The 19,954-nt window shown below is 45.6% G+C and overlaps 1 protein-coding gene across 3 annotated transcripts in view; it reads left to right on the top strand.

The window, feature by feature from the left end:
* Positions 1–19,954, top strand: part of PDLIM1 (PDZ and LIM domain 1) — a 72,071-nt gene that overhangs the window by 29,053 nt on the left and 23,064 nt on the right. For 2 of the 3 annotated variants that reach the window (XM_090057190.1, XM_090057189.1), the window contains exon 3: positions 15,506–15,590. In XM_090057190.1, coding sequence (XP_089913316.1) covers positions 15,506–15,590 — 85 coding nt within the window. Of the gene's footprint in view, positions 1–15,505; positions 15,591–17,008; positions 17,012–19,954 lie in introns of all 3 variants that reach the window. The other variant, XM_090057191.1, reaches the window with a different exon arrangement.

The raw sequence follows: 19,954 nt of genomic DNA, 5'->3' as shown, positions 1-19,954 counted from the left end.
TGTCCAAAAACCTTGTAGGTATTATGCAAGTTTACTACTACCCTTCCAGACTCTGTGGGTGGTTAGTCATTCAATCCACTTATACTTTAATGGGAGTTGTATGGTTCATTTTTTCCTATCCTTGGATATACCTACATTATTTAAGAAACATTTAGCTGTAATAACTGGAAACATGTAAAAGCTTCTGGTAAAGGAAATGCTGTTTGTGCTGTGTACTTGATTACGAATATCAACAGCATTCCAATGTTTCCTGTTTCAGCGTTTTCCTTAATGATGGTAATAGCCCCAAAATATTTCAGATTAGATTGTAGTCAGGAAGTATAGTTTAACTCACAGTGCTGTTGGGAATGGATTAATTTACTGGCTTAAGAAAGCATGAACATTCTGCTTTTCTACCCAATGGGGAAAATTCATCCCTCATGAAAGTTTGCTAACTTCCAAGGAGTTAACAACAAGCATGAGTTTGCTGTACTGAGTGCACAAATGCAGTGCCTGCTGTTTTGCTCATTGACGTGATGAGAAACTTTGGAAGATTCTGTTCCCTCCTGTTTAAGTGTGATAGTTCTAGAATGTTGATACACTGCCCGAATTCCAGCTGATTTTTTAGTGTATATGTCATTCATTCTGTCAGTGACCTTGTTCATGTGTTCACTTGTTGTCTAAGGTGACCAAGAGAGTGTTTAAAGATCACTTCTCAAGAACAAAACATTATTTTCAAAGGGCATGGAGAAATGAACAAATTAAATCAAATTAAAAATAGAATAGGGAACTTAGTGCACGTCAGCTACCATTTGCTCCAGTGCCATAGTAAGTAGAATATAAAATGGCAGGTTACTTTTCAGTGAAACAGCACAGTCATGTTAATTTAGCTTCCATTTTCAACATGATAGGAGCATGCACACAAAACTGTTACCATTGAGCAGCTGACATGCAGTGAGGCCCCCTCCCCCCACACAGTTTAATTTGTTTCTCAATGCATAGCAGACATAAATGGTAAAGTTTTCTTCTGGCCAGTGGTGAAGGGCCAAGCTTTATCCCTCAGGTTCCTTACATAGCCAGAAAAGTACTGATCTATAGCAGGTGATCTTTGGAAGTGACAAAGTGAAAGCAGCATTTGTAGTAGAGGAATCAGAAATTTCATAGACAGGGTTCTGAGCTTGTCCCATTCTTGGAGAGATGGAATTTTTGGATTCAGCACCAAAGCCTTTGATCTGAGCCATTATCTTTTTTTTATTTAAGATTTGTTCTTTTATTCTTGTTCATATTCTTAGTGGGGTTTTGGAGCAAAGTAAAACCTCTCTTCCAAGGCTGTATCTATTCAGAATGGGTATCTGATTTTTGCCATAAGGGGGATAACAAGCAAGGCAGGAGCAGCAGAGGAGAAAGTCACCAAGATATTGAGGAAATTTGGTTTGGAATATTTGGCAGTGGAATGGAACCCACAAGGACCAAGGAACAGAATGAGGAAGAGAAAACCTCAGGGAAGCAGCCAAATTCATTGCTTATGTAAAGAGGCACCATTTCTCTAGCTCTGGTGAAATGCACGTGCTGAATTTGATCCTGCTCTATGCAAACTCTCTGCATGTTTCATAATTTCGTAGTTTCTAGGGTAGGAAGGGACCTGAGTAGATCATCTAGTCTGACCCCCTGCCGTGGCAGGAAAGAGTACTGGGGTCAAACAACCTCAGCAAGGTGTACATCTAGCCTCCTCTTAAAGACCCCCAGGGTAGGAGCCAGCACCACTACTCTTGGAAGTTGGTTCCAGATCCAAAAGAAAAAATGGAATTAGATGATCTAGAGAAAAAACTGTTTCACTATCTCAGGTTAGGGTTAATTTTAATTGAATTGGCTCTTCTTATTTGCTCAGCTAAATTAGAAAGGACCATAGTTTGGACCTGTGGTGCCAGACTGGTATGTAACCAAACTAGCTGAAAGGCCAAATTCTTCATACATTTCTACATTAAAAAAATAAATAGTCTTTTTTATCTGAATGTTCCTTTTCCTGCTATGACTTGAAGCACAGAGGTTGTAATAATATATGAATACTTGCAAAAAGGATTACAAATGTATAACCTTTCTCTCAACTCCTATCACCTTTTTCATCATATTTTCTAGCTGCTTCTCCACAGCTCTGCTGCCAGTACATTAATTCTTGCTGCACTTAAAAGGTTGGAAAAACAACCTGGCAGAACCAGTTACCCTAGCAGAACCAGTGCCAAGAAGAGAAGTTACATGTTCATTCTGCTAAACATCCAAAAGCTGATGGAAGCTCTGCTACTAGGCTGTATCAAAACAAAGTAAAAACTGCAGATACCCAAATGCTGATTATGAGGAGGACAAAATACGGGGCTTGGTTTGAAAAGATTATGTAAAAACAGTTTATATATATCATGCCCTTGCTACTGGAGGCATCAATCCATTTTTCTCATGTTGCCAGTTTTCAGCGTGGGGACCACTGTATGAAGCCACAAGAGAAAATAATTTGTTCCAGGAGACCCATGGATTTTGTTGACTCACTGTGGTCTGCCTTTTGTCATCCTGCCAGCAGGAATTTTCCAGCCTTGTCATATTACTAATAATTCTTGTGGCCCTGAGAAAAAGCATGATGTTCTGTATATGTCTATATATGGACGTGCAGATTGTTCAATGCTCAGCTGTAATGCCGGAGATCCCTGTGACTGGCTCTGTGTGTACTGAGAACTTTCTTTGTGATTGGTGCATTCAGAATGATTTGCAAGTAAAATCTGCATCGTGCCTCATTTCTGTAGACTTTCTCCTTCATACAAAAATAGTTAAGTCAGTAACTGAACAGGTTGGAAAGTGGGTTTGTGGGGCAGTTGGATCTGCATTATTTTAAGGCGTTTTCAGAAACTGCTTGACTTTATTGTGGTCCTCTGTTGTGGCTAATGGAAGGATAAGCCTTTTAAGTCAAGAGCTAGAGGCATGTGCTTCTTGGATCAAAATAAGTTGGTAAATTCCTTCCTCATTGTTCTCATGAAGTTCTGAATGCCCAGTGTGCAGCCTTCTGGCAGCCTATTTAAATGGCATCTACTCACCAAAGTGAATCAATCATATAGTAGAAAACTCAATAAATGTTATTGCCTGTTACCTTTTTCCTAGGGCTTGTACCGTGCTGCTTTTAAGGGCTAGGGACAGACATTACACGTAAACCGGTTTAAGTGATCAGAAATAGATTTAAACCTGTAACAGAATCTAAGTTTAGTGCACATAAACCAGTTTCAAAATGGCTGAAACTAGTTTAAGATAAACCTGGTTAAAGGTAGTATCAGACTTAACTGATTTGGGTCAAACCGGTTTATGCAGTGTCTGTCCCACACCCCTTCTTGCTTTAAGTTAAACCAGAGTCTCCCAGCATCCCAGATGCTTTGCAGCCCAGAGCTGGGCTGGCCTGGGCCAGGTTGTGCTCTCTGCTCCAGAGAACAGGCTGGTCCTGCCCCACTCCTCCCTAGCCAGAGCTCTGGGGGAGACTGCAGGCACAGCAGGGTCTGCATGGCTTCCCTTGCTGCTGGCTGTTCAAGCAGGGATTCCCCCCTTCCTTCCTCCCTCCCACCCATCTCCCACAGCATGGACCCCAGCCCTATGGACCCTAGGCATGTGGTATGCTAGCTAATGCTGAGATGTGTGTGTGTGTGTGTCTCCAGTTTCACTGGGACAGGCAGATAGGACAAAGGCAGACAGAACAGTGTCCACTTAGGGCTTTTTAGAGCTAATCAACAGGTCAGTTGGTAATGTCCCTCCATTCTTTCTTTGGAAGAAGCTGTTTAAGAAGAACTTGAACTAATGATAGACTTTTGTTTTGATGATGGGCTGATAAACACTGTGGTTTTATCAGCCCTCTGCTGTCAGGTTTGCAGACAGGTTTGTGGAGAGGGAGATTGAAAAGTTCAGTATCATCAACAGATGCGCACACTGCACACCCTGCTTTGCCTCAGAGTGCTAGTCCGGGGATGGGGTCTGGCAACACCCTCGTTCCTTGAGCAGCAAGTGGGGAAAAGCCTAAGATGGTGCAGGCCAGGGTGGGGGTTTAAACCCCTCCCTAATCAGAGCATCCTGCCTGAGCCTGGCCCTGCCCCTGCCCCTTCTCAGTTTAGCACTGGGCTGCTCTAGTGCCCCTCCCCCTTCCCCCTAGCTTCTAGCCTGAGCCACTGCAGGCATGCCTGCATTTCTGTAATGAAAAGGGAATGTTTATCCATCTCCAAATCGGTTCAAGCTTTACAGGTTAGACTAACCTGAAAAGATTGAATCAATTTAGGTTCGGGCTTTTTGAATGTCTGTCTCTAGCCAAGAAGACTTGTAAAACGCATGAGTATAACAGCACTTTCCACAGAGGTTAAAAATCCATCAAAGATGTGGGGGTTTTGAGGGTGGGTTTCCTTGCCCATTTGTATCTCCTGACTCCTTCTAGTCTCAAGTTTTGTTCTATCCAAGGAACTTTTATACTGGGTTTATTTCTTTGAGATATTACCTGTTCTGTTTCAGCCTAACAGTTCCAGTGACCATGTCTACATGAGACACAGACTGTGCAGTAGCCCAAGACTACTGTGTAGTAGCGTTATGTGGCAGAACCTGTGATGCAACGCTACTGCGCAGTAGTCTCAGGGCTACTACGCAGTAGCATTCTAAAAGCCTGTTTGTCTGCACTACTGCGCAGTAACTCAGGTTATGGCAGAGTCACTTATTATGTATTTATAGAAGTACTAAATTAGGGTTACCATATTTCCAGGTCCAAAACAAAGAACACCTGTCATGAGCAGGGGGGGCAGAGGGAGAAGGGGGCAGGGGAGATTATGACTGGGGGGGGGCAGTGACATGCTGGTGCTTTGCCCCTGTCCATTCTGTTGCCCCTCAGTGCAAAGCCACAGTCTCCCCTCCCCCCCACTGGTGCCCCTCATTCCTGACCCACAGGCCCTTGGTGATGCCAATGCACCAGACTCCCAGCCCACAGTGCCTCCCACCCACGTGCCCCTCACTCCTGATCTGCAGCCCTTGCCCCCCCACCCCATCTTGACCGGGCCAGAGCATGGTGGCTCCGATTCATGCAGGCAGTGGTAGAGTGTGTCTGACCCCAGTGCGGGCTGGAGTGAAGAGGAGGGGATGCTTGTGGCACACCCTGCTATAGGATGGAGCTGCCACCCTGTGCCAGTCAGCCTGGCCAAGGTCCCCTCCCTCCTCCTCCCTGCGGACAGTGTCTCCTGGTCGCTCAGCCCCTGTGAGCACCGGCACTGGCTTCTGTGCTACCAACCCAGCCACAGAGTTCCCCGCTACCCTCACTACCCCCGCCATCCCTTTCCACTGCTAGAGGAGCAGGCAGCCCCTTGTCACCCCCATGCCCTGCCACAGCCCCAGCCTCCGACCCTCCTGCCCTGACCAAATGTCAAGGATTTTGCTTTGCTCCACTGCTGGAAGCAGGGGGAGGGCTATGGAAGGCAGCAGAGACCTAAGATATACTTGCCTGCAGCTGCAGAGGTACACACAGACCCATGTGGTGCTACCTGCTGCCTCTAATTGCTCTCCTCCTGCTCCCACCACTGGAGCAAAGTGAAATCCCAGACATTTGGTTAGATTTAAAAAACCCACCTGGATGGAGAGTGGAGGGCTCAAAAAGGGGACTTGTCTGGGTTAACCCAGATGTATGGTAACTAGAGGTGCATACATTGGTCTGATATTGAATTGGCATTAATGTAAAGAAAATTGACTATATTGGAAATCGCCTGATGTGGCTGATAAATGCTTGTGTGTGCACACAGCCACATGTGCAGAGCCCCGTAGCATGCAGCTGGTAAGTCTGTTGTGGTAAAAGGGGAGGAGGGTAGGAAGGGGCATGGTGGCACCCCCTGCAGTGAGGGAGGGAACAGGGCTGGGGCTCTGGTAGGCACTGCCTGGGCGGGGCAGGTGTAGGACGGAGTCACGGCTCATCTTAGAGGGGCGGGGGGCGGGTGGCTCCTACCGCTGCACACCACTCATCCAAGAGGGCATGGGGGGAGGGGGAAGGGGAGTGTGTGCCACTGGATCTGCACAGGGTGGGCCAGGCGGGCTTCAGCTGCGGGGTTGGGCCAAGGACCATGCTGTACTGTGCTCGGGGCAAGTGCGGCAGCACTGGGAGGAAGCTGCAGAGCGGGGGGAGGCTACAGCAAAATTTGGGGTGGTTTCAGCCCCCCCCCCCCGTGGCCCCCTTCCAGAGCTGCCACCACCCATCCTGAGCACAGTGCTGGAGCCTTCCCAGCCCACCCAATGCAGATCCAAGGGCACATGCCCCCCCCCATGCCCTCCCGAACGAGCGGTGGGAGCCCCCCAGATGAGCTGTGTCTCCATCCTGTGCCTGTGCCCCCAGCTGAGCAGCACCTACCCCAGCCCCACTCCCTTCCTTACCACAGGGGCCTTCATCTGCACCCCCACCCTTCCTTCCCACCTCCTCTTTCACCACAACAGACTTACCAGCTGCATGCAGTTGTATCGCAAATTTGATCAGTATCAGCCAATATGACTCCTGAAAAATTAGCTGTTGGTATCGGCCCCCAAAATGTCTATTGGTGCACCCCTAGTGGTAACCCTAACTGAATGACTGCACAATAATGACTATGTAGTCAGTGTCTTATGTACATGTGGCCAGTAAGAATGAAATCTGTTTCTCCCTCTTATGGCTTTTATTTATACAATCTCATGATGAATAGCATGAGAGGAGCAGTGACCAGCTCTGAGCTTTCCTAAATGTTTAGGCTTATCTCCATATGCAGAATGCTGAGAACACATTGGAGTCCTTTAGATTTCTACTGCATTTACAGTATATCATGTTCAGGCCAAGTTTTTAAAATGTTCAGAATTTCTTAAATGTAGCTCCAGGCTCTTGTCTTAACTTGCATGTACTTTCTGTTTCCCCTCTCATCAGTTTTCCTCACCCCACCCCATTTGCAGCTAATTCCTTGTAAATATATGTTTTGGGATCTGAGGTAATTCTCACTTGAACTGGGTTCTTGGCTTCTACTTTGATGAAACAGCAAGGTGATGACCAGGGATCCTGGCTTTTCCTCATAAAAATTGCAAATTTTCTGATAAAACCCCAAAATCTATGATTAAAATTAAAGTCCCCTCCCAGCCCTGCTGGTACCCTTCACTCCCCCCCACAACAGCCCCCGCAGTCACACACACACACACATAGTTACACACACAGGTACAGTCACAGACCCCAACAGGTAAGTGTGTGTGAGAAGAAGAGAAGGGGCTGGGGGATGGCAGATCAAGAATGGGGGGGAGGGGAGTTTGTGTCCCAGGAACAGGGCCAAGGAGGTGAGGGCAGCAGTGCTTCTTTGCGGGCTGCACACAAGCTGCCGGGGTGGGGAGGGGGCTCGCACATGGTGGCCACCACTGCCACTATGACACCTACTGCTGCCATGCCCTACGCCACTTGACTGTAGAGCCGTGCAGCCACAAAGCTGTGCCCGTGGAGCTTGCCTACGGAGCCATGCAGCTGGCCGCAGGAAGGCAGTGCGGGACGTGGCAGTGGCAGTGAGATGGTAGTGGCTCCGCCGGCAAGTGGCACAGCTGGCTGGGGGTGGGGGGGCTCACACAGAGCAGCTGCCACCAGACTGCTGCTGCTGTGCCCCGCACTGCCTTCCCACAGCCGGCTGCATGGCTCCATGGACATAGCTCTGCAGCCGCATGGTTCCACAGGCAAGTGGCCCAAGGCGTGACAGTGGCAGCAGTGGTGTGATGGTGGCCGCCACATGCAAGCCCCCTCTCCCCCAGGCGACCGGCTTGCATGCAGCCTGTGGAGCCATGCGGCTGACCATGGGAAAACAGCGCAGGGCATGGCACTGGCAGTGTGGTGGTGGTGGCCGATACATGCAGCCAGCGCAGCAGCAGCAGGCGGGGTGTTAGCGGTGGCAGCCACTCCAGGGCTGCTCCAGTTTCATGCGCCACTGGCTGGGTAGCCACTCTAGAGCTTCCCCTAGCACCTTCCCACTCCCACCCAGAGTTCCTGGCCAGCTGCATATGGAATGCGAGTGGCTTGATCGGCCCAACTGGGCTTGGTGCCTCCATGTGTGGCTTCCTTTAAGGACATGGAGGCACTGAGCCCAGTTGGGCTGATCAAGCTACTCCTGTTCCACATGCAGCCGGCACTCTGGTGGGGAGTGGGGATGTATTGGGGAAAGACACTGAGTGCTTGGCCAGCAGCACACGGAACGCGAGCGGCTTGCTCAGCCTGACCTGGCTTGTCTCCTCCATGCCCTTAAGGGAAGCCACACATGGAGACACCAAGCTGGGTCAGGCCAATCAAGCCACTCATGTTCCATCTGCAGCTGGCTGGGCACTCTGTGTCTTTCTCCAACACTTCTGTGCTCCCTCAGCTCCCAGCCAGCTCCCCGCAGCTAGCTTCCCCCCCCCGCCAGCCCTCCGGTGCAACCTCCCAGCCCCCTGCAAGCCCCACTTACCTTACAGAAGGAAAGTGAGCCTGAGCCAAGCCTAGGACTGACTCAAAGCCTTAGGCCACACTCTGCCCCCTCCCCCTTTCTCTCAAGGCAGGGTTGGGGCTTTCCTGCCCTTTTTGCTGTCAGCTCTTGCAGGCTGGAACTCTGCCTACCTGCAGAGCTCTTTGCAAAAGTGGGAAATCCTCTGGTTTCTTTGCTAAAAGGGAAAATCCACATTTTGTCTGATAAAGATGGGAAATCTGCAGTTTTCTCCATTTTCCTGTAGGAAACAGAAAATCCAGATCCATGGTGATGACTCTTCCCCTGTCCTGTCATACTGTCTGCTGTAGTAAATGAAAAAGCATGGAAATCTGGGTTGCAGACACAACATGGGAGTCTTTTTCACATATTCATGTTTGATTTGCATGGCACAAAATCTCTGGTTTATTTTTCAATCTCAGAATGAAACATTCTTAGCCTTTCTTTTCCTTCTGCACTCTGACATTTAAACTTCCTTTGTTTTTGGCAAGTTTGTAAAAAGAAGTTTGTAAACCAAATTCTTAACAATGAAACTGAGAACTTAGGCTGGGATTTGTGACGGATTCTTAAGGGAGTGAGGTGCTTGATGAAAAAAATCCTATCAACTTCCAATGAAATTCGAGTGTCCAGCTTCCAGAGAGAACTTGGAAAATCCCAGCCCTACCACTGGTGAAAAGTGCAGGTCTGATGGACCTGCAAATACAAGACCATGTAGGTAGCAGCAGGGACAGCTTTCTTAATGGTCCACCAGTACACTCTTGTCTCCAGCAGAAAGGAGAAACAGCAGGGAAGAATGTGAAAAGGAGAAACATTTAGTCTTGCCCAAGCTGATAGCAAGGGTGTGTGGGAAGGTGGTGCAGGAGCCAGTCCTTCTGGTAGTTCTTATGGGTTGGACTCCTTTCCAGGAAGTCTGGACTGGAGACCACCAGTTTCTTGTCTTTAGGACACCAGTCAGTTGCTCAGTGACTTTCAGGATTTGATTGATGCTATCTAGGCTGGATTTAAACTGATCACTTTTTAATGAGCACCTTTAATAGTAATCCAGCAAGTCATCACACTGCATATGCTCTATATAGTCAGAGAGGGCATGTCAGTCTGTTAAAAGAATCTACTCTTTGAAAATGTTTGGTGCTAATGTCTCCCCTCCTCATCCCTTATCTGGTGCTGTAAATGGCTCATTGTGTGATTGACTGAAGGATTTTGCTGCAGCTGTTGTGAAGACAAAAAGAAACCTTATCCTCTCTGGCCAAGGGAGATAAAAATGTTGACTATTTAACCATTTTGTTTGGATAACTTCTAATTTGGAAAGAAAGTAAAACCCATTGTGACTTTGCTGTTTCCATTTACATCCAGTAATAAATTGGAATGGTTCCAAACCTGGAAACCAAACTTATTTTTGTATTATTTTAATCAGAAGTCAAATTAATTAAAGTACCATAGGCTGCTATGGCTGGTCACACCTTTACAATTAACTGCTCTGTGCATGTCCTTTCACAGCATGGATGAAGTGAGGTCAGGCTCAGAAAAGCTTATGCATCTCTGATTTAGTTAAGTCTGTTAGTCAGAGGTCTTGTCTTAATGGCATGCATGCTGAAGCATAGGGGTTTGTTCTTGATCTCTGGGCAGAACCTAGTCACTGGATACTTATTAACTGCCACCTCCACCTTGGAAGGGGTTGCATTTTGATTGGCTTATGGGTTATACAGCAGACTTCATTCCACATGCTTCATATACCAAAAACTCCCAACAGAAGCCAAGAACCCAGGTCATCCAGTTTGCAGTGTGTTCATACAACAACTTGGCTCTCATAGTGTGTTCTGGTGGGTTGTTTTTTTTTTGTTTGTTTTGCTGTTTTTTAAGCTGCCTGGCACAGTACGCAAGGTTCACTATGTTGCGATTGCTGTTTGCAAACCACAGTCATTTTCTACTTCTCTAAATAAAGAGTTCCAGCATATCATGTTTCCTTAGAAGTAGGTGCTAGCGTTTAACATTTCAGCTACAGTTGTAAAACCCCCCAGAAAAACAGTGCTTTACTTTAAATTCCATATGCCCCCATACCAAGCGCAGCTCATGCCCAAAAGAGGCATCGCGTTAGCGAACTTGGCTCATCCAACATCTGTTAGATCAGGTGCTTCTGCAGGGCTTATCTGGAGCTTTTATCTAATAGCTGATTGTATCAATTTTAGATAAAAGTGCCAGAAAGCCTTGCTGAAGCACCTGATCTATATAAATGCTGTGGAGCTGGGTCAAACTAATGCGCTGCTGCTTCCAGTAAAGCATGCCCCCCCTCCCATGTCTGTCAGTGCCCTTCATGTACATATAGATGCTAATAGCAGGCAGTTCCTATCCTCCGGTCAGTGGTTCTCAATCTTTTTTGTACCTTTTTGTAACATTGAAGGCCAGTCCCAACCTTGTAAATAGTTTAAGTGGAAAATAGGTCCCTAGCTGTGCCGGTTGGTGCCCCTCACTCCCAACCTGCTGGCCCCAGGCCCCAGCCCCCAGTGTATGGGGCTAGAGTGGCAGAGTGAGGCAGGGGCAGGTTGGGCATGGGGGGGCCCTAAGCAGCCCCTTGCAGACTGGAACCCTGACAGCCTAAAAGGGAAAAGCCATGCTTTCCCACATTTTTCTCTTGTAAAGGAAAACACATTTTTAAAATTTGTTTGCAACCCTTTCATATATTCTTGTGACCCACTTTTGGGTCATGACCCATGGGTTGAGAAATGCTGATCCACGTAACTCTTTCTCCTTTCTCCCCTGAAGTGAAAATCATACCTTTACGTAATGGTCAAGCAGTTTCTAAACTACAGTGTGGTGAGATTTTATATTTTGATTATTTCAAATTGAACAGCTGCTTATTAAATGACGTGGGTTAAATTTATCCCTGCACAAGCAACTAAGGTAGAAAGTAGCCTTGTATTTACTCTCTGCCCTTTCCTTAACCTTGTCATTGTAAGGGCCTGTTTTTTAAAGAGCCTGTATGTTAATTGCAGGTACAATCCACCTGTTTCACCAACTAATTTGTAGGTGCAGGTAATTCATAGATATTGAGAAAGCAGAGTTTGCAACCCTACCAAGTTGAGATGAAAAACTGCAGTTCATGACACAGGACCTAATTTTCAAAACTCGTCCTAAGAGCTTTTCAGCTGCCTGCTGACATGTTTTACAGCATTTACAGTTAAAAATGAGCAATGGTCTTCATTTATCAGGACAGCAAGCATGTTTCTTGTAACTGAGATACTGTGAAAAACAGCACAATGTTTTTTCTTGGACTAAATACATATCACATTCTGCTCTTCTGAGAATCTCACCTAACATATTGTTAAAGTACTATATTATAGTTTTCAGACTTACCAGCCAAATTTCCCCACAGTGTTAGTGTCTAGCTATCATGATGTTTGTATTGAAGTGATTATCTTTGTTTTAAAACAGAAAGCTGTTAGCAAAGTTTTTTTCCCTTTCTCTTAAGTTTGATACTTAGTAGAGCTGATCTGAATCTTTTTGTAATTAAAAAAACATTTGGGAAAAACATTAGGAAGATTCCAATATTACTTTCAAAATTCATTTCCTTCTTCCTTTTTTTGGTTTCTGGTGGAAATGTTTTTTAAAAATCATGAATCTTTTCTATTTTTAAATATGGGGAAAACTCCTGCAGAAACTTTTTCATTAAAACACTATATGTTCAATGATTCACGACAGCCTGTGTCTGGAAAGAGACGTTTGGAGTTACCTGTATGTTGTAAAGAGCTTCACAAACCTTAACCAAGCATCTTATAATACCTGTGTGTGGTAGTTAAACGTTGTTCCATTTTATAGATGGGGAGGTCAAGGCACAGAGGAATGACATGCCAAGAAGTGACATCCTTCAGACTGGGATCCTGGATTCCTTCTGATAATTAGATTCTCCTTAAAAAGGGTCCTATAACACAAATCAGACGTTCTGTTTTCAGCATCTTTACTTGCGCTGCAGGCTGTTTGGAGTGTTCTTGTGAGTGACCAGATTAGTCCATAAACCAGCAAAAACAATGCAGGCTTCCTTCATGGATCCCTTTGGTCCTGAGTGTATGGAATTGAACAATTCATTGTACAAGCCCATGCGAGGCATCTGTGGGCATCTGCTTGTTCACCTGTAACAGTCTTTTATATACAAAAAGAAGAGAACTCTGAAATCACAAATTAGAAACTATCTTTATAACTATAAAGAACAACCTAGCTTAGGGGTGTGACATATTCACCGTTTCTATGTGTGGGACCGTTCACTGTGTAGTCACAATAGCTTAGACACACTGAGGGTCCTACAGCCTTGCTCGCTTGCTTTTTCCCACTAAAATCAGGTACTTTTCCCATGAGTGAGGGCCACAGAGTCAGGTACTTAGTGGGCGTAACTATACAAGATGCTTTACTTGAGATTAGAGTAAATTATTGTGCAGTAAGCATCACAGTCTACACATGCAGATATTTACTGGGTGCATCTACAAATTTATTAATGCACCTTAGATACTGGGGTCTATTTTGTAGGCAAGTTGGTATAGGAAAAAAGAGGCCAGCACTGCCAACCAAACCAACATGGCTACAACCAGACCAACACGGCTACAAAATAGAGCCCTGAAACATGGAAGATACCATATTTTTGCTGTTTTTGGAAAGATAAACTTCATTGCTAAACAAGAAAGAATGATTTTGGTGCTTCCTTGCCTGCCTCTGACATCTGACACCTCCAGGGATGAGGGCAGCTTTATCTGTACATCAAAAAACAGCTCGCACAAAAGGACTCTCCCAGACCCATGGAACTATATTTCCAGCCTAAAACTTTCCTTGTGCAAAATGGAGCTTATTTTCTAGCTAGGAGGAATTTTACAATCTTTAATTTCTCCTCAGCCTGAAGGAGGGTGTGTGTGCCCGAAAGCTTGCAAAAGAAAGAATGTTGTTTGCTATTTTTAGTTGGTGTAATAAAAGGTGTCCAAGAGTTTTAGAATTTTGTGTTTCTCTTAGATACTGCACATTTAGTTTAGTAGTTGCTTAATTAAGTACTAACCAAATGCACTAACAGTAATGCCGGCACATGGTTATTTTGTGATGCTTACTGTGCATCAGCCTAATTACACTGAGCGGTAGGCTATTAGCATAGTTTTTAACTGCCGTACTACTGCGCAGTGTAATTAGGCTTAGGATCAGGAAGCATCTTGTGTAGTAAGCATCTCGCCCACTACACAGTAATCATCCACTACACAGTAATTTGTGCTAATCTTGAGTAAATTTGCTATCTGTAAATGCAAGTAGCAAATTTACTTGGGAGTAATTACTGTGGAGTATGGCATATGTAAGATGGCATTGGGCGATGGAGGCGTGGGGCTTTGAAAGAGCTGCAGGGCAGGGGATCTGGGGCTGGGAGCTCCCTGCAGCCAGGGCAGGGGGACATTGACCCTGCTTGGACTGGTGGCTGAGTCTGCCCCAGCAGCAGGGGAGCAATTTACCAGCCCCTGCCAGGAGACAGCTGGGAAGCCTGGAGCCTAGAACTCCCCCTGGCTGCTGCAGGGGGCTGGTGCAAGACTGACGTGGGGCAGACGCAAACTGCTGCCATGAGCAGCAAATCTACTTTCACTTCCCCACATGCGTAGCTAGCTACCTGTCCAGGGTGGGTTTACTGTAGAGTAAATTACTGCAAAGTAAATCCACCCCAGAACATTTGTGCATCTGTTCCCAGTGTGTATACTATTTGCTTAAAATATTTGGTTTAATACTGTCTGTTTGCCAATCACTAATAAATGTCTATTGAAAACGTGACTCTATATTGCATCTTCAGTTCAGCTTGTTAGTAGTGCTGTGTAAGAAATGGGGGTGTGATCCAAAATCTTGCCAACACCTTCAGAAGAGGGCACATTAGCCCCCTTCACACATTTGGAGTTGAACTCTGGATTAAAGTTGTTTCCATCTGGCCCCATCTATGTTCTATACAGTGAATCCTGTATTAAAACCTAGTTTTCTCTTAGAAAAAAACACCCTCTAAGGCATCCCCTAAGCCATTTTACAATGTTAAGCTCATATTAAGTGACTCTTTCTCCAACTCAAGCTTAAAATGCCGAGAATTATTCCCTGACAGTAACATCAGCTGAATGCCTGAACCACTTTGGAATTTACAACATGCAATTTGTGTGTTGCCAACCATAAGCACTCAAAAATTAGGAGTCAGGTTCCAGAAATTGGCTTAAAAACCTAAATAAAAATCAAGGCTTTGGGTAATTATTCAACTTGGGGGCCACATTTTCAAGCTTTTTCCAGAAATATGAAGTCTAGACAATCGTTTTAAGTGAAAGCTGAGCTTCTCACCCAATCACATACCTCCAGGAGCTAAGGCTTTAAGGAGAGGGAGAGAGAGAGAAGGAAAAAAACCCAAACTAAATATCATATGGCAGTGGTTTTCAACGTAGTTAGACTGAAGGCACCCTTTGGAAAATGCCAGCTGTCAGCTTTCACTCATTTTTGACTATGGAAAAATAATAGAGCAGTTCTGCTGCAGAAAACTCTCATAACAGGTCAGAGAATGTTTTTGATGCTGTGGATTCCTATGTGAAATTTCTGGGTGGTACCCTGGTTGAGAATCACTGCCATAGGGGACAATTGAAATGGAAGCCAACAGTGCTGAATTTGTGTGCTGTTGATGCTGCACTTTACCTAGTTCCATGTCACATTTCCTGTTCACTTGCTGACAGTTCTGAGGGTTTGTATTTTTGTTAAGAATGTTTCATGTATCCAGTCAGCAAGATCTAGTCTCATGCAGGAAAATTTTCAGGCTGCCTCTTTTCTCTGGTTTGGAGTTGGTCTTGTAACAGAGGTTTCATTTTGCAATAGGTTCTTGATTTTATACCTCCCTTGCTGATTCCTTTTTTTTTACTACTTTTTCCAGAATGTTTTCCAGCTGTTGCCCTTTTCACCTGTTACTGAATTCCTGTTCTTGAAGTGTTTAAAATAATTTTGTTTAATTACTGTAACTTTAGCCAGTGAAGAAAACTGCCAAATTAATCATTAATGCTATTATATTACAGAAGTGAATCCAAAATCTGGTCACCTCTTGTGACAGAGGAGGGAAAAACCAATCCATATAAAATGAATTTGGCCTCTCAGCCCCAGGTAAGTAACAATAAATCTGCACTATTTATTCTTGCTTGACTATGTCTTATCATTGTGTGCTTGCTAGCCTGGTGACCTTGGGACCTAGTAGCTTCAAGACCCAACTACCCTAGGAAAACAGAACACTGTTATGCCTCAGCTGAGGTCTAAGCTAGTTTTTAAATATATGCCCTGGCCTTATCTATTCATAGTAGTTTTTACTCATTCTGGGCTGCAGCATTGTGAGACCCAGCCTGGCCTCCTCATGGCTTTGGAACCCAGGTGTGATAAAGTTTAGATTGCACTTAAACCTGTTAAAACAGGGACGGGCAATTATTTTGGGTGGAGGGCTGCTTATTGAGTTTTGGCAGGCCATCAAGGGCCACATGCCAGGCAGCCAGGGGCAGATCTATTAATTTGCTAAGTTTTTTAGGGGCCCCGTGGGCTGGATAGAATGGGCTGGCGGCTCATATCTGGCCCACGGGCCGCGTTTTGCCCACCCCTGTGTTAAAACATAGTTGGCTCCCGGTCATTTCTATGTAGCCTCAGAAGTGCTTTAAATGGCTAGGTGAAAGGCTGGGGCCATGAAGAGTTTATCTAAATATTTTGTCAATGGTGAGCTGTTCAGGGCAGGGACTTAGTTTTCTTGTGTATATAGGCACATTGGAACACAACTAATAAACAGAAGTACTTTAATTCTCACCATTGCTAACTGTATTTGCTTTTCCTGATAAGAGGGGTTCTTAACCTGGAGCAAGGGACAAATGATTCACTCTTGCAGTGACTCACAGGGAGACTCCAGCTCTTTATCTCAGATGTCCCTGCAAGTGGCATGGCCTGGGCCTGGTATCCATAGATCATTTTTAGATGTGACCTCGATCCACTATACTACTGCCGGTTTCAATTAAATGTTGGTAAATTAGGGGAGATTTTTCAAGGTACTAAAAGCAGTTAGGTACTCAGTTAGGATCCCAGTGGAAGTCAGTGAATTATAAGTAACACAGGTTGCATCTATGAGACGCTTGCTGTGCGTTAGCCTAATAACACTGCGCAGTAGTGTGCCAGTCAAAAACGGTGCTAATAAGCTACTGTGCAGTGTTATTAGGCTACTACACAGTAACTGTCACAAAAAAAACTGTACGCCAGTGCTACTCTAGTTACTCTGCGTTTAGTTAGTACTTCATTAAGGAAGTACTAAACTAAACGTGCAGTAACTACTGTTCATTAATCACTGTGTAGATGCAGCCAGTGGCACCTTTGAAAATTTCTCCCCTTGATTGGCATGACTAAGAGTATTTGCAGTACAGGTTTCCTTTGATTTATGCGGGTTCTTTATAAGTGAATTTGCTCTTATGCGATGAGCATATTTAGATCTGTAATTTGTTATATGCAAGGTAAATTTGCTCTTACGCAATCAGCATAGATGCCACCCCCCCAAGCAGGTAAGCCTGTGAAGGGAAAGGGCTGTGGCCCCATTCACCCCAGCCCCGGCTGCAGCGGCCCTGGGAGTGGTTGGTGCCAGCTGCCTGCAGCCACTGGGGTTGCACCACACTCCGCCTATCCCCCTATGCCTGAGCTCACCCCAGCTCCTGGGCTGCCCCATGCCATGGTGCAGGCAGCGGGTGTCGGCTGCTCCTGGGGCTGCTCCAGCACGGGTTGGAGTGTGGGTGGCACAGGGCACAGGACTCACCCCAGCCCTGGCTGCACCAGCTGCCTGCACCAGGGCATGGTGCAGCCCAGGAGCAGAGGTGAGTGGGTACAGGCAGAGCACAGTGTAGCCCAGTGGCTCCAGGCAGCTAGCGCCAGCTGCTCCGGGGGCCGCTGCAGCTGGGACGGGGGTGAGTGCTGCTCTGTTCCCTCTCCTTTGCTGCCTGGTGCAGCCCCAGGAGCGCCGCCTCTTCCCTAATCCCAGCCTCACTCCCTCACCACCATGAGAACCTATCCCTATTTGTTACATTGTAAAGTGGGTTTGCTTTATGCGCTGTTCTCTGGGAACACATGTACAGCATAAATCGAGGGAAACCTGTATGTCTGCATCATGGCAGATGATGTGGCTGACCTTGTCCAGCTGTTCCAACTAACATGCTCCAAACCCAGAAGTGCAGTAGTGAGGCCACTCCAGAGCATTCCTGTGCAGCTGCGCACCAGAGACTGAGCTCTTGAGAGTGAGCTCAGAGGGACACTGTAGAATGGCCTCACTCCCAAATTTGTGGAAATGTGGGAGTGGGAGTAGGTGAGCAGGGCATACTGGGAAGTCCTTGCCGGTACATTTTGCTTCTGCCATGTGGCAGTACCTTAAGTGGTACCAGATCTAATAAAATGCGTGGGATTGGTTTTAGACACTCAAAGATAATGTGCCCATTTTGTAACACTGTCCAGTTCTAACTTTTAGGCTGCCTATATTTTTACGCCAGGAGGAAGTCCAACTTTAAGACTTGATCATTTTGAGAAACACATTTTTTTCTTTTATACCCAGAGCTCTTTAAAGCCCCTTCTACTGTGGCATGGCCTTACTAGCATGTTTTATACAGCCACTTCTGCCTAATCCCCAGGGGCCTTGGTGAGGGTAAAAGGGCATTTTTGACTCAGTTTCAGAAGGTTATACTTGTGCTGATTTGGAGCACTGACATCAGCAGAGTCACTCTGGATTTGCATGTGTTTGTGAGTGTTGTGTAGAATGGGCATGATCCACTCTTGTTGACCTCCAACTAGTGAAGAAGTTCAGTATTGAAGTTGGCACTGGGACTGCAGCCCTGCAGGACACTGAAAGCTCCATCCTTTTGAAGGGACAGGTGGAAGTGACCCTTGGAGTACTGTCTCTCTGGAAACTAAAGACCCCACAGCACTGTTCTAAAAAAGGAGGGATTTCCTCCCTATCCTAGCTAATATCTCCTCTTCCAGTGAAAAGGTACTGTACTAACTTCCAAGCAAGAAACTATGTCTGAGCTTATGCCAGCTGCTGCATTTGTCTGTATAGCTGCTTCACTACTTTCTGCTTTGTAAATCCACTTTGAAATGCCTAGCAGGGCATTTCAGTTTAAGAAGGGCCAGACTAAGGTCTCTTGGGAATGAGCACATTCTAACATCTGCATGGACAAAATAGGGCCTGTGTAGTCTTGAATTGCAGCCTTTGGCTGTCTTGCTCCTCAAAGTGCCAGGCAAACAGAGAATTGATCTGTCTGCAGGTTTTTATTGCTCATGAGATGACATGTAGTTTCTATTGGTCTGTAAAGAAATATGAATGTGAAAGCAAATGTTAGGGTCATGCATATTTTGTTAATCAGTACACTTACTGCTCCAGGCTGGTTGATGACACAGCTCTCATGGCCTGTTTTGCCCTTTGGCCCAAAGAGACTTGGTCGAAGTCTGTGCATTGATCCTCACATCCAGGTTGCCATTTCTCTGCTGTCTCTCAGACTGTTAAAAGTAAAGTCAACTGCAGTGCCCTTACCTTGTGCAAGAGTTATCCATAATAATTCAAAGCATGGGATTCTTGTTAAATGCCACTGTCCCACTCTCTTACTGAAGCTGGCACAGAAAGTGAACTGGCACAGTGAGGAAAGATATCTACAGTACAAACCACAAGATCCCATTTAGTCTGCTAGCCTCAACAATGTGTCTCTTCAGTGCCTCACACCAGTCTGCCAAGGAAAAGGGAATAATGTCATGAATAGCATCTGCTTTAAGTAAGATTTAGGGTGTTTTAGTATTCGCCTCTTTCCTCTTTTCGTTGATTGACTGCAGTAAGTGACTCTGCAGTAAGTGACTCCATGAATGCAGTAGCAGCTCTAGAATACTAATTTCTCTTGAAAAGATGGCAGACATGCCATGTTAGCTAATTTGGGGCTCTGTGAAATACCAAATGATGAGGGGTGAATGATTTTGCTAGTTGCAAATGTCTATATCCATCATCATGCCCCAAATGGGATGTGGTGGCTGTCACCCTTGCAGACTCCTTACTCCCACTCCTTTTTGAGGTGGATTTTCAGACAGCTAGGTTTAGAGCGCTTCCCTCTAAGTTCTTTCCATCCCTTACATAGGATGTGAATTCCAGTTACTTTTTAAGTCTTTGAGTTGAATTACAAGTCTCCTTACTCATATGCCTGGGTGCATCAGTCCAGTTGACTTCACTAAGCAGTTCTTTTACTTTTTCAAAAGTCACACTTTTGAAATCAAAAGCCCTAGTTACAGCCCTGTTTTTGGTTATCCTTGCTATTTTAAGCTGATTCAAAAGTGATGATAAAATCAAGGGCCTACAGCTCTTCTGCCATGGTGGGTCAGCCAGTTGATGCAGCTTTTGTTTTGGGTGTGACTATGGCAACAATGGAGGAAGGAAATGACTTTTTCAATTACATCATTTGCGTTTTACCCAGGCCTTAAGGACA

The sequence above is a fragment of the Crocodylus siamensis genome, chromosome 7 (genome assembly GCF_052110815.1).
Source record: "Crocodylus siamensis isolate JL-2025a chromosome 7, ASM5211081v1, whole genome shotgun sequence".
Classification (NCBI taxonomy): domain Eukaryota; kingdom Metazoa; phylum Chordata; order Crocodylia; family Crocodylidae; genus Crocodylus; species Crocodylus siamensis.
The sequence above is the reverse complement of the archived record's forward strand: the minus strand, read 5'-3'. Positions and strand labels throughout refer to the sequence as shown.